Below are 14,038 nucleotides of genomic sequence, written 5' to 3'. Positions count from 1 at the left end.
TCCCAGCAAATTTGGCGACGCCCTCATTGTCATGTACCGACGAAACTTAGTCCTTATTGGCCATAGGTCTACCTCATGTTCCGCTTTGTGTCATGCCAAGTCTCAAGTCTCGACCTTGCGGTCCAATGACAATATCCATTAGTATGAAATTGATCTCTTACCAAAAGAAGACACGATAAAAGCTTCCCTCTATTGACGTGGCAAGAAAATGGTTCTCTGAAGTTGAGATAATCACAAGTAAGTTTTTCTTACCATGTTAGCAGTGTAAAATTTTTATCCTATCTACTGTGGGCAAGAGATGGGCCTGTCCACTAGTAAGCTTGCATCGATTATGCATCGAATCCAGTCCACAAGATCCCATAATATCCATTTGCAGCCATACCCATCACTCCAGCTCCACCATTAAAGTATGTGAGATAGCCCGGAGCAGCATTGCCATAAAGCAAGAAACTTCTCTTAACACCAACCATTTCAGGTCTTCTCCAAGGACTCATAGGTGCTCCAGGGGTGAGGTCATAACCAATTTCACCATATCCACCACCAAAACTTCCAGCTCCATGTGGGTAACCAGCAAAACTACCATATTCAGAGAGAAGATACCCAAACGTGTCATTGTAAGGCAGGAAACTCCTTTGTTGATAATAGTTGAACCCTTGTCCACCACCTAGCTTTCCATAACCATTGCTGCTACTGCTTATTCCTTCTTTAGGTATAGCCCTCTTAACCTCCACAAGCTTTCCACTCAACTCATGAAACTTTTTTGGATAACCTTCTCAATACAATCCGCTGAATCAGAAGTAATAAATCGAAAACCCCTCGGGTTATGGGTCACATTATCTTACATCACAACTACGTCTGTAGTCCTACCAAACTTCTCAAAAAAACTCCAAATTTCTTCCTCAGTTAAGTCAGCTGACAACTACTGCTTATTCCTTCTTTAGGTATAGCCCTCTTAACCTCCACAAGCTTTCCACTCAACTCATGAAACTTTTTTGGATAACCTTCTCAATACAATCCGCTGAATCAGAAGTAATAAATCGAAAACCCCTCGGGTTATGGGTCACATTATCTTACATCACAACTACGTCTGTAGTCCTACCAAACTTCTCAAAAAAACTCCAAATTTCTTCCTCAGTTAAGTCAGCTGACAAACCTCCTACAAAAATTTTCTTTGGATTACCAAGATTGTTGATCCTACTATTCCTACTCCACACCTATCATGCTGCTGTCTACGTTGTTGTTGTTCAATCCATGGGATGGATTTTTTTCACCTCTACCTATTAAAAAACACGGCAGAAGGAATTTAGCAAAGAAATCCTTGATTCACATCAAACAAATGTTCTTCATAATAAGAATAAAAATAAACTACCAAGTTACATATCAAATAACACAAGAAAGATCCACCATTATTCTCTTTGTTACATTACCACATTATCTCACAGAAGGTAAGAAAATTTTCAGTTAAAATAATCGTTAAAATGGACCCAAAAAATCTTGAAAATAAAAACATAAGAAGTATTTGTACAGTTATAAATATTTTTCATCTTTAGAAAAAAATAAAAATCATTGATGTACACTTTCGAAAAGTAAGACATATAAGAACTCATACACTAGAATTTTATTTTGATCTTTACTGCCAAGAAAAAAGAATACCCACAAAGGGAAAAAAATATATATACAAAAATACAAGAATTCGAAATCAGAAATTGCAAAAATAATATTAAAATAAGAAAGTTCACAATCTCAAAAGCCCCAATACTCAAAATTTTAACCATTATAAAACAAGAAAAAGCTGCAACATCCAACATTCTTAAAAATAAAACTTGAAATTACTGCCATAAGCAAAATAGTATAAAACTCACATATACCAACAAAGATAAAAGACCTAAAAATTCAAAATTCTAACCACTTTGTTTAGCATAAAAAGTAAAACCCATGTCAAGAAAGCTCAAAAACCAAAACATGGAGTCTTATTAGACACGAAAGCACACCCAAAAGAAGAGGAAAAAAAAAATAAAGAACCCAAAAATGATAAAAGTAATTCATTAAGAAACAAAACCGTTCTTCCAAGAATGTGATGTAAGGGCATGATTAACAGAAGAGGATTGAGAAAATGAGACAAAAGCAAAGCATCTAGGATGGCCACTGTTTCGGTCCTTTACAATCTCAGACCCAACCACCGTTCCATACTTGCTAAAGTGTTGGTTCAGAACTTCATCAGTTGTCTCCCATGATATAACCCTAACAAATAGCCTCATCTCCTCCAATTCGCCACTCGTCGACGCCTATTGCTTAAAGGAAATGTTGATAACTAGCATAATTGAAAAAAGAAACTAAAAAAAAATCTAGAGTGGAACTAAATTCGATTTGCTAGGGTTTTGGATTGGGGATATTCGAATTTCGAAGTCAAACTTGCGGGAAATGACTAGGGCTCAAAAGTTTTGGGGACAACTACCATTGACCTCTAATCTATTGTCCCAAACTTTGAAAAAGGAGCAATTCGGTCATCAATCTTTCAATATAATTGCAAGTCAATCTCCAATCATGGAAATTGTCCAAATCTTAGTTAAGTCAATCACTTTCAAACATCCAAAATTATAATTCTTTTTAATTGAAGTTGGTCCTCAAAATTTAATATGGCGTACATTTCTAAGATGACCATGTAGAGGTGATAAAAAAGTCAATAGCTCGTCAAAACTTGGCTATCGATAGCTCGACTAGTGTCAGGACGAGCACGAGCTGAGTGGGGGACTAGTGTAGTGAGCCGAGCAAGGCTTGACTTTTTGAACTCATGAGCGGCTGATGGGCACGATTTACAAACTTAAAATTCACGAGCTCGTCAACAAAGTAACCAAACATCGTTTGGTAACTTTACAAAAAATAATAATAATAAAACTCAAACTTGCAAGCTCTTGGCCCTTGACAAACAAGTCGAGCTCGTGGCTAATAAGGTTAAGCCAGTTCAATTCAACCCATTGAAACCACTACAATCATATGATAATTTTATAAAAAGTTTGCACAATTGTTCATTATTGTGGTCAAATTGCATGACAATAAAAAAAAAAAAAATAGGAGATAAACTTGTTTCATCTTAAATATTAATGACCAACTTGCCATTGAGACAATAGATTGGAACTAATAATGTAATTTTATCATAATTACTTATAAATATTATACTACGAGCATTTTTTTTTCTTTTTAATTTTCATGAAGATAAACAATGAAACACTCCCAACACCCTTTAAAAGGAATAGCCTATGGAACAAATACCACAGTCCATTAGCCGGAGTGGTTGAAAGATAATTTCAACTCCATTGAATAAATTCATAATATTTGGAACTGAATTTAAAATCCAATTCTCGGCACAACCCTCGCGCATCAACTACAAAAGAAATCTTAAGACAGTACATGATAAACGTCCTAGAAAAGTAAAGTCAAAATGTTAGGACAGGTAAATTATAATTGATCTGAATAATAATACAAGTATCGAATGACTAGTTTGCAAGGACAGGTGAAGAATCATTCACTAGTGGCAACAACAATTCTCATCATCAAGATCCAAGAGATTTGGATGCTGAAACTGGATTCTGTGCCTTCAAGTTCTCAAGCACAGATTTGAAGTCGCTTTGGAAAGACATAATCGACCTCTGCCGAGATGCAAAAGCAACACTGAATTGTTTGATTTCTTCTTCGAGTTTCTTCCTCCTCTGTACTTCAGCATTCAAATCCTGTAGAAAATTTTCCTTCTGATCCCTAAACTGTGCAAGCATTTGCGATGAATTGGACACTCTTTCGAGAAGGTCGTCTCTCTCTGCTTTCAAAAGATTGAACTCCCTTTCCAAGCTATGATATTTATTCTCAGAAACCTCAAGAATTTTGTTATTGACCACCAACTCTGACTCTAAATTTTGGTACTTCTGTTTAATTGTTTTGACTTCATCTTCCAGTTTCCTTTTCCAAGAAGCAATTTCTTCTCCCAAAGTGCCCTTATCACATTAAAAAGTGAGTCTTAAGGACATATAGTATCCAATTATTAGGATGAAGAAAAATAACAAAATTGACACGCAAGATCTTGATACTTGCAACCAGGCAGCTACCTTATGTTTGCTGCTATTTGGAAAATCCTTCAAACGTTCATCCTTGATATTTGGTGAATCTGATAATATCAAAGATGAAATCGTGCTATTCAACCTCTTCCGAAGCATAGTGCATTGTTCTTGTATTGAATAATTTTTTACATGGGATCTCTGGCCATCCATAGCCATCAAAAAATGAGCTTCCAGAGTTGAAAAAAAACTTAAACCTATCTCAGTTGTTGTAGAAAGTATTTCAGCAGTTGCAGATCTCTCATCAGCTACAAAATCCTGCTCGTAGAAAGATGGCAAGGAGAGCATCCACCGTTTCAGCAAACTTTTCCCAACAGCTAATTTTTCAAAAATAGATTTATTTGGTAGTCACCTGTAAAACTGAAAAGATATCCTTGTAAACATCCTTGCAATTTGTCACGGACTCAAACAGGGCCCAAGGAACTTCTTGAATTAGCAATGCCTCTTGCTGGAGTTCGGATATTTCTTTAGTTAGCTGGTTGTTTAACGTCACTTGTTCAGTATGGTTCATCTGAAAAAATGAGAGGAAATAATGTAAAACAAACAAGCACGAAAGCAAATAGCAAATAAGCACCTACATTGGAACTGACCTATGCTGTGGAACTGCAGGTCCAACAAGGTCTATTAGCAGTCGAATTCCAGGAAAAAGTGCAAGCAATTCTCCAAAGACAGAAAGTTGAAGAAGCTCTTTCTCTGGGCCTTCAACAAGAACTTGTTTTTGTTCAGAAGGAAATAGGATAAAAAAGGGCAGAAAGGGCATTTAACTAGGGATGAGATTGGGGGGGGGGGGGGGGGGGGGGGGGAGGACAAGAAACACATTATGCCCTTTTTTTATTCCATTCTTCCAAAATTCATTTTTTCAAAACTCATTTTCAACCACATGTTCTTCAATAAAATAATATTACACGTAAATCCAAAACCTTTCTTTAATTTTTAGCCACACATTCCCCATCAATCTACTATTCAAAATGCATTATTTCCTCCAAAATGAGAATCAAACAAGGGCTAAATTAGCACACATAATCATGTCACATTCTTGGACATGACAATGTCTTTTTATTTGTTCTTAATGCAGTGCAAACTGCAGAAAGACAAATGCTTATCAACAAATTCAGATTATTCATACGAGTATTTATCAAACTAATTCACAAACTCCGGTAATAATTCTACTTTTTCAAATTGAGCTATTACAGCATATGCTTTACTTGGAGAGTAGCTGACAAGCCGATATCCAACTTTTCAATTATTGTCAAACACAAGAAAAACTGTCTTATGTTAAAGAATCTTCAGCTGCAGAATTGATGCATGAACATTGCTTTTATTCCCATAACATAAAACCTCAGAAAGGCGTTATTACCCACAAGGTGAAACCAATAAAGAAAAAGAGTACATGTATCAGAATGATGCTTGACAGAAACCAATAAAACAAAGTTAAATTTGCAGTACTTACATCAACAGATGGAAATGACTGAACTTTCCTTGCTGGAGTCATATTAAGTGCATCAAGGTCAGCTACATAACCTTTATTCATTTTCATCCACGTGTCTTCATCAGCAAAGTCATTATATGTATCTGGAAGTGGACTACAATCTGGCTGCCTAGAGAACTGTGAGCGCTTAAATACAAAAGCATTGGGAACTGCTTTAAAACAAGGTGTACTAAAGGCATCTTCTTGGCAGATGCTGTGACTGTCATTGCTTTCCTCTCCAAGGCTTCCTTTGCCAACATTCTGAGCTCCACAAAGAGTTGTAATATTAGTGACGAATTGGTCAGCAAATCAGTTGAATAGAAGTACAAAATTATAGGACTATAATAGAAGAAGCCCCTCTCAATTGTTTTTGACAACTTACTAATTTGTATCCACGATACTAAATCTATTGGCAATAAGAACAATTATATCTCCTGCTATGATGTGTAATTAAAGAGAAGAAACTGGGGAATGTTTCATGGAAAATGAACATGTGAGCTGTACTGGCGCTTCCACCATATTCATGTTGATTCAGCATCAAAAAAAGTTATCATGATAATGCTTTGGTATACAACTATCCAATCTTTGACTCTAATATGAAGACAGCATCTTTATCCAATTTACATCTGTCCCAAGGCACACCACACCCTCACGGGCCTGAGTCGCCTGACTTGGTGACAACTTAGATTTTGCTTGGGAGCGATTTTTCCAATGAGAGATCATTTATTTTATTTTTATTTTTTTTGGAGACATTGCAGTTCAAACGTAGAGAAAAGTTATGGTTCCCATAGAATGTGTAGTTGAAAACGATTTAGGGGAAAACATATTTTCAAAATAACTCTCCCAAACAAGCTCTTAGTTTTAAGCCTTCTGGCTTTTGGCCCTTCTGGAATAAAAAAAGTTATGGTTTACAAATATATGTTAATTAGTCTTAGTGAATGCAGGGCAATCCTCAGCTTAGATGAGCGGCAACGGGTAACAGAATGTTTCTGCCAAAATGGGCTTCAGACGTTGCTGGTTTAATAGAAATGATGGAAAAATAGATCAGAATTAAAAAATCCAAGCCTGTCCTACCAAGTGATATTTTAAAGAAGTGATGGTAGTACTCCATTGCAAAAGAAAAAAAGAGCTAGACAGAGAAGTGAAAACGATATCATCAATATCTACCTGGTTGCTAAGATTATCGATTTTAATTTGTTGCTTCCTGATGCATTGATCACGCTCCTTATGTGATCTCCTTTCCTCTTCTAATTCCATAGCAAGCTTCTCCCGCTCTAACTCATACTGATGAATGGAATAAGAGCAACTACAGTGACTAATGAGTAATGATATCAAAATGCTGGTAACTTGACAGAGTATGGGGAAAGATTTACCTTCAGCATATCATTCCTCAGTTTCAAGATTTCTTGCTCTAATACTTCCGCATGTGAACCCTGAGAAAGAAGTATTAGCATGTTTAGGATATTCTCAGTTCTAAATCCCAATCAAAGAAAAACAATATGATCACCTGAAGTTTCAAGCGTAGCTCCTCTATTTCAAGTTTTTGTCGCTTTAATAGAGCTGCATCAGTTAATATCTGAAAGATAACGAACAATAATGATCTTTATAGTCGTTTCATATGAAGGATTTAATATTAGCTCTTAATTAGCCATTGATAACATACATGAACAAGTAGTTTTAGCAACAGAATGCTTCACAAGTTATTAATTCTCAGGACAAAACACAAAGCAAGAGTCCAAATGAATCCCAATTTAGTAAAAGGTCCATCAATTGATCCAAACATTAGCAAATTTCATTGAACAGATCAGATAATTTAGTAAAAATTAAATTGAAAATTATATATACTTATTGGATGCCATGTTGAGACAGACAGCTCAAAAAGATATTAGTTCCCTCATTTATGCTCATGCTCAAACAGAGAACCCTTTCTGTTTTGAAAAAGTAACATTAATATTTATAAGCATTAATTTTAATCAATTATAAAAGAAAGAATGCTGAACTTGAAGACTTTTTATATGCCCTGACAACCAAGTGGACTTTATTTTCAAAGTTTCAGTAAAGTTAAGAATTTAACATCATTCTTCCATTAAACTCAAATTGCAATCAATCCTAGACTTCACTGCAGGAAGTGATATATGAGGAATCACATTTATCCACACTTCAAGATTTTACAATCAGTCAGTTGGCTGACCAATAAAGTCTCAAATCAATGGCACTGAGGAAAATAAGCATCACAACATATGAATCAGAAATCCTGGAACATAATGCATTAATGACAAGATATAATGTACAAAATATTATGTATTGTACAACAATTCACAAAGGAAAACAGAAATTTAAGATGCTTAAGGATGTAAATGTCTTAAAATCTTAAACGGACCTCATTCACTTGAACGCAGTTGGTAATCCGTTTCGCTCTGCTAGCAAAGTGAAGTGTTCCCTTTGTTTCCTCTAAGTGGACCTACTTGCAATGTATGACGTCAAACCTTACTGTTGGAATTGATATGAGAAGTATTATAATACAATTAACAATTGAATACCTCTTCTGGTGCCACGGTACAAATTATTGAAGTTTTTGCATTACCACCAAGTGCAGGTTGAAGTATACGAGTAAGCTTACAATCGCGATAAGGAATGTGTCCCCTGGGTGTGGAAATTGATTAGTCAATAAACTGTTGTACTGTGATATATAAACAACAGTAAATATGCAAGTACCTTTGCTTTGCACCGTCAATTAGTTTGTTAATCACATTGCCAAGAACCATCAAGCTCTTGTTAATGTGCTTTCCTTCCTTTAAACGAACTCCCCCAGCTCCAGTTTTAGCAATTCTTTCAGAACCCGCTAAGTCGACTAAGTTCTAGTTCCAAAGTGAACAGATAACTACTTAGTAAAGTTGAAATGATATGGTAAGAAAAGTGAACAGAAAAAATAGCAGGAACATCTGAAACAACGCAATACAGATACAGAAATATGCTATTTTCCAAATTTAGAAGATACATTAAGGATGCACCAACAAAAAAAGATAATTAATAATTAATGCCAACATATATCATCACTACACACACACACACACAGAGATGATAAATGTTTCATTTCTTATACACAAAAAAGATATTCTCAATGAAGAAAGAGAATAAAACATTGTATATCCATGACCTCAAGGTAATTAAAAATTTGAACAATAATTGCAATGCTACATTAACTAGGACACTATAGTGGATCAAAGACATCTCTACATTTCCATGTACTGGAGAGTACAGATATATATCAAACTGGTTTGATGTATAAAATTAGCAAATATTCAAGTGAGATGGATACATGAAGGTCTTATGATTATAGATGCTTCCCAGACTAAAACTAGCACCTTATTGGTTTCAGCTTTCGGATAAACAGTTCAAAAAATAACTATTAAAAAAGCAAATAACAGTCATAGAAAAACACAAGTACGGTGTTTTAGAAACTTGTTATTGGTCAAACCTATTTTGTAAAACCATAGTTATTAAACCTGGACCGGACCGGTAATTTTCTGGCAAAACCTAGTGAAATGGACCCTAGTCCGCTCTGACCAGCATATTTGGACCAATGGGCAGTTGAAATGGTATTGGTCCAGTAGAATCAGCTGGGTTTTGTCGAACTTGGTTTAAACCATATGGTTTTTAGCAAATATTCAGAACCATGAACCTCAGTCTTGCTAAAGTGTCATGGTTTTCCACTGGACTAATCCATTCCGTGGCATAAATTCTGTCTACAAATGTATATAACCTATACCATATTTTTAGATTATAATTTGAAATTTATTTGTCTTTGGAAAAAACTTAGCAAACAAATTTTTAATGAAAAATAGAAATGAAAGACCGACTAATAATATGGATGCAACTAGATAAATACTATATATGAAAAACTTACATAGATCTTATATTTAATTTTTTGAAAAAGAGAAAATTTAAGAATATATCATATTCCAATTAATAAATGAATTTTAAAATTAGAATCTACTTTAATTTAGCCCTTGTTTGAGCTCTACTTTAATTTAGCCCTTGTTTGAGCTCCATTATAATTATCTCCAATTTGGGCTCCATCATAATTTTAATACATTTTTTACTTTCCTTTTTCAACCACACATTCTCCAATAAAATAATATTACACATAAAACCAAAATTTTTCCTCCTTTTAATCACACATTTTTCAAAAAAAATCACTATTTCAAAATACATTTTTCCCAAAAGCACATTATAATGGATCCCAAATAGGGCTAATTTTTGGGAAAAATATATTTTGTAATAGTATTTTTTTAAAAATGTGTCGCTAAAAAGAAGGAAAAGTTTTGGATTATGTGTCATATTATTTTATTGAAGAAAATGTGGTTGGAAAGAAGAGAGAAATACATTTTGAAATTAATTGAGTCCAAACATGGGCTTATATTTATTTCTATGCCTTTTCTAAAAGAAAAATGACTTCATTTCACTTTTTGACATGGCAATAACCCATCGGTTGAACCAGGGACCAGTTGACATTGTGCTTTCGTCAGGTTAATGACTAGGCCAACTATGGGTAAAATCATGGTACCTCACAGTATAAAATACGAATTGATCTTAGAAAGCAAATAGAGTTAGATTCAAACCAAGACAGAGACACGAATTGCGTCGTGTGAACTTGAACTGTTATTCGCATTGTTGTCCTTTCCCTTGCTTTCAATTACCTGGTTTACGAAAAATAGGAAAAATTAATGACATCTACACTAGGTAAAAGAAAGTAATCGACCCTAAACAAAGATCTTGCAAAGTTCAAGTGCATACCATCCTAAACACTGTGTGAGATCTACTACTACGAACATTCATGTTAGTCTCACCAAAATGTCTATTAACTGAAAGAAACATATACAAACAAGTATCAGTAAATTATGCATGAAATCAAAAGAAACAAAAAGAAGGTAGAAAAGGTAGCATAATAGCATAACAGTTATTTCAGTTTCATTATTTTCAAGGGTCAAACCTTCTCCAAGTTGAATAAGGTCAATTACTTGTTCAGCACTATTCACTATTTCCTCCCTGAGTCCTGCAACAAAAACTCCACGCTAGAGAGGAACAGCTATCAACGTCTTTGTAGTCGAAAAACTTGCAATGGCATTTCAAATAATCTGTCAATAGATTACCTCCAAACTCTCGTGAATTTGCAGTTTCTGATTTTCCACAGCAAAAAGATCATTGATGTCTTCATTATAAATTTCCATATAGGAAACTCTAACCAAAAACTCCCTATCGGGTGTCTGAGAAGACAAGCAAAGAACGTCTATTTAAATCCATATATACTTACAACTGTGGAAATACAATTTCAGTTAAATCAAGCAAATGGTGACAATACCATCTCAATTTCTGTAAATATATCTTTTACAGCCCGGTGGATAATTCCTGGATCATTTTCTGAACCATTCATGGTAAAAGTCTTCCCACTACTTGTCTGTCCGTATGCAAATGCAGTTCCTGCATATTACATTATTACCAAATAAACAAAATTTGAAGTTTAGATCTCTACTTAGTCCATTAAAAGAAAATACACCAAGGGAAAAATGAAGAAGAAAACAACAACTCCATTGTATATAGATACCTTGCAGGAACGATTTTGACTATCACAAAATTTGTTATTGAATACGAAAAATAATCTCTAAATAACATAAACGTTGAATGATAAACATTTTAGTATCTACTGCATTAACATCTTAATATTTAAATCAGAAATGCTTTGAGTGAACAGAAACAACAGAATGTATGAATAAGGTATGATCATCATATCAAGTTCTATTGCTATCATATAGAAATATTTACCAATCATTCAAATCTCTTGCCAAGCTCACTGTAAGTGAGTGGATGACCGACCTTCTGCTGAAATTGCCAATATGGTAGAGAGCTAATAAAATATATTACCTTTATCTCCTCATAATTCTTTAATTAGAAACTCACATGACATCTCATTTATATGTTAGCACAAGATGTATTAATCTCTTATTAGCAAAATAACTAAGGAGGCTGAGGCACAAAACTATTTTGCCCGGAACAAATTGTATGCTATCCTTGTTGGTGCTTGGCAACAAATGTCTTTAACAGTTAGTTTGACAAAGGCTTTGTAAATTGTAAATATATTTTTAGCTTTAAAAGCCCACCATCCACTGGCACCCAACATAACAATAAGCCGTCAAAATCATTTAGCATCATCTATGTTTAATTTGTAGAAGTGCACTCATCCCAATAAAAACGGGGAAAAGGAAAAAGAAGATAGATTATAAAAAGGGTTGATTTAACTGAAATATGAGAAATGTAAAAGCATAATACAAATCAACTACGTGTAACACTAAGAAAATGTTATAAATTCAAGCCTTGCTATGTCCATTTAGGAAATTTGGGTACCTATTCGAAGGTTCTTGACTGACTTCAAACACAAATAAGGTCAAATCGGAAAAGTATAGAGTTCAAAGCTTACCATTGAAGCCTTCGACAGCTGCATGTATAATGTCCTTGATTAAAAGCTCATATACCCTACTGTTACAGCAATCCTGGTCGAACACATGATCTGAAAACAACAGTTTTGGGGGGAAAAAATGAAAACCCATCTAAATTCTCGAGTAAATAAAACATAATATAAGTGAATCTGTACGCATACAAAATTAGCAATTCAAATTTCAACATACCAAAAGCAAATGAAACACCAGAAATGGGGGTGCCCCGAGATTTGTGAAGAGAAATGCGATTGTCTTCCACTTTCCAGTGGAACCCATTTCCGTTTGCGAATTCTTCATTCACTGCTGGTCTCAATCTCACTGCTACGCAAATCTTCTCCATTTTTAAACGCTCGCAGTCGCACAGATGCACACTGTGTCTGTTTTGGTCTGATTTCAAAAAATGGGATCTGTTATCCGCTAACGGGCGGGATATAATTGCAAGTCGAAATTTACTGAGTTGACGGAAATACCCTTCCTATTTTGAGATTTCTCATGCGAGTATGCGTAGATACGATTATTAGGGGTTAACGCGATTTGATTTAGACGATTTATATTATATTTTTAATTCAAATTATTTTATATAGTTTGAAATTTTTCCAAAGAAGTCAAACTATTTTATTTGTCAAACCAAACCATAATTTGCGATTTAGTTTGATTTTAATCCGCGTTTTACCTATCAATATTATAGTAATATATTTAAAATAAGTTAACATATAAATTTAAATGAGAATTAATAATGTTAAATTACATTCATATTTACCATGAAACTTATGAATAAATTATTTTCAAAGCTGATTGCTAAAAGAAATGAATAGAACAAATACATCTTTCTTCATTTTTATTTACTATTTCTTGTTTCAATTTCATATTGTCACATAGTGGTTAGTAAAGATAGAGTCACATCTGCTATTATAGTTTGGTTAAAACTTTTTTCGTTTTACTAGTGAGATGTTAAATAAGGATTGATCATGATATATTTAGATGTACAAAGATTAATAAAGTTTAAAGTTATTGGGAATTGATGGATTTCATTCTCTAATTTGTTTATGAAAGTAGAAGGTAGTTGTACTAAACAGTGAACTTTTACATTTTCACACAATTAATATGCTTTGTCTTTCGTTCTTTTCAAACCACAAACAAGTTCATTAATCATCAAGGCATACAAATAATCGTTTTTCTATCCAAACCACAACTCACAAGTGTATAACAAAGTTAAAAAACAACAACTATAAAAAACAATGGAAATGGCTTGAATAAAAATTTGAGACTTATCGAGAGAGAAGAGAGAAAAATGTGATTTAAGTAGAAATTAGTAGACTAATAGGCAAAAGACGACTGGCGATTCATTTAGCAGTAGCAAACAAGCGTCAACTTTTTAAGAAAAGTGAGTTTATGTTAGGGCTTTTGAAGCTTTGGACGGGATTTGCTTCATAGTTTTGTTTAATTATGATTTGGATTGTCGAAAATATAGTTTTTTTTTTTTTTGGGCTTGCATTTCATATGATTTGGGAATAATTTTAGTTTAGCTTAGATATTGGGTGAAAACATGGGCTGTGAACTTATTAAACCATGGACCAATAATAATGAACCTAATTTACATTCTATGACTATTTCAATGGGTTAGTTGTAATTTATATTACCAAATTGGTGTTATTGGTATTTTTCTAAAAAGTGAAAATTGTAAAATTTATAAGTTAATAAAAATAATTTTTTAATTTAAAAATACAAAAACAGTTCAGTTTGTTTTTGTGCGGTTTTTGAAAATCGAAATCTAAATCAAATCATTTTAAAACGATTTGGTTCGGTTTGAGGGAAAGATCTGAACCAACGATTTCAAATCAATGGTTTCGGTTCGTTTTGCAGTTTTCGTGATTAGTGTTGATGGAGTTTTAGTAGTGACGAATCAAACAGTTTGACATGATCCGCTCAGAATTGAACTAGTAAAAATGACCCAATAATTTTAATCGGCC

At 33.9% G+C, this 14,038-nt stretch overlaps 2 protein-coding genes across 2 annotated transcripts in view; both read right to left on the bottom strand.

Annotated features, from left to right (window-relative positions):
* Positions 1–12,457, bottom strand: part of LOC111401377 (kinesin-like protein KIN-7N) — a 16,880-nt gene extending 4,423 nt beyond the window's left edge. The window contains exons 1-14 of the mRNA XM_023029083.1: positions 12,258–12,457; positions 12,050–12,139; positions 10,937–11,055; positions 10,728–10,841; positions 10,568–10,649; positions 10,372–10,439; positions 10,197–10,274; positions 8,290–8,432; positions 8,115–8,217; positions 7,955–8,035; positions 7,082–7,150; positions 6,948–7,007; positions 6,742–6,858; positions 5,557–5,835 (exon numbers count right to left, since the gene is read on the bottom strand). Coding sequence (XP_022884851.1) covers positions 5,557–5,835; positions 6,742–6,858; positions 6,948–7,007; positions 7,082–7,150; positions 7,955–8,035; positions 8,115–8,217; positions 8,290–8,432; positions 10,197–10,274; positions 10,372–10,439; positions 10,568–10,649; positions 10,728–10,841; positions 10,937–11,055; positions 12,050–12,139; positions 12,258–12,408 — 1,554 coding nt within the window. The 5' untranslated portion in view covers positions 12,409–12,457. The remainder of the gene's footprint in view (positions 1–5,556; positions 5,836–6,741; positions 6,859–6,947; positions 7,008–7,081; positions 7,151–7,954; positions 8,036–8,114; positions 8,218–8,289; positions 8,433–10,196; positions 10,275–10,371; positions 10,440–10,567; positions 10,650–10,727; positions 10,842–10,936; positions 11,056–12,049; positions 12,140–12,257) is intronic.
* On the bottom strand, positions 933–2,438 carry LOC111401378 (glycine-rich RNA-binding protein 4, mitochondrial-like). The gene is made up of 2 exons (XM_023029085.1): positions 2,060–2,438; positions 933–1,277 (listed from the first exon to the last, which is right to left on the bottom strand). Exons 1-2 carry the CDS (start codon positions 2,256–2,258, stop codon positions 1,204–1,206), a joined length of 273 nt encoding a protein of 90 aa, XP_022884853.1. The 5' UTR covers positions 2,259–2,438; the 3' UTR covers positions 933–1,203.
* Positions 12,458–14,038: the final 1,581 nt, after the last annotated feature.

The sequence above is a fragment of the Olea europaea genome, chromosome 10, assembly GCF_002742605.1.
Source record: "Olea europaea var. sylvestris chromosome 10, O_europaea_v1, whole genome shotgun sequence".
Lineage (NCBI taxonomy): Eukaryota > Viridiplantae > Streptophyta > Magnoliopsida > Lamiales > Oleaceae > Olea > Olea europaea.
Note: the sequence above shows the minus strand (reverse complement) of the source record. Positions and strands in the feature narration are given on the sequence as shown.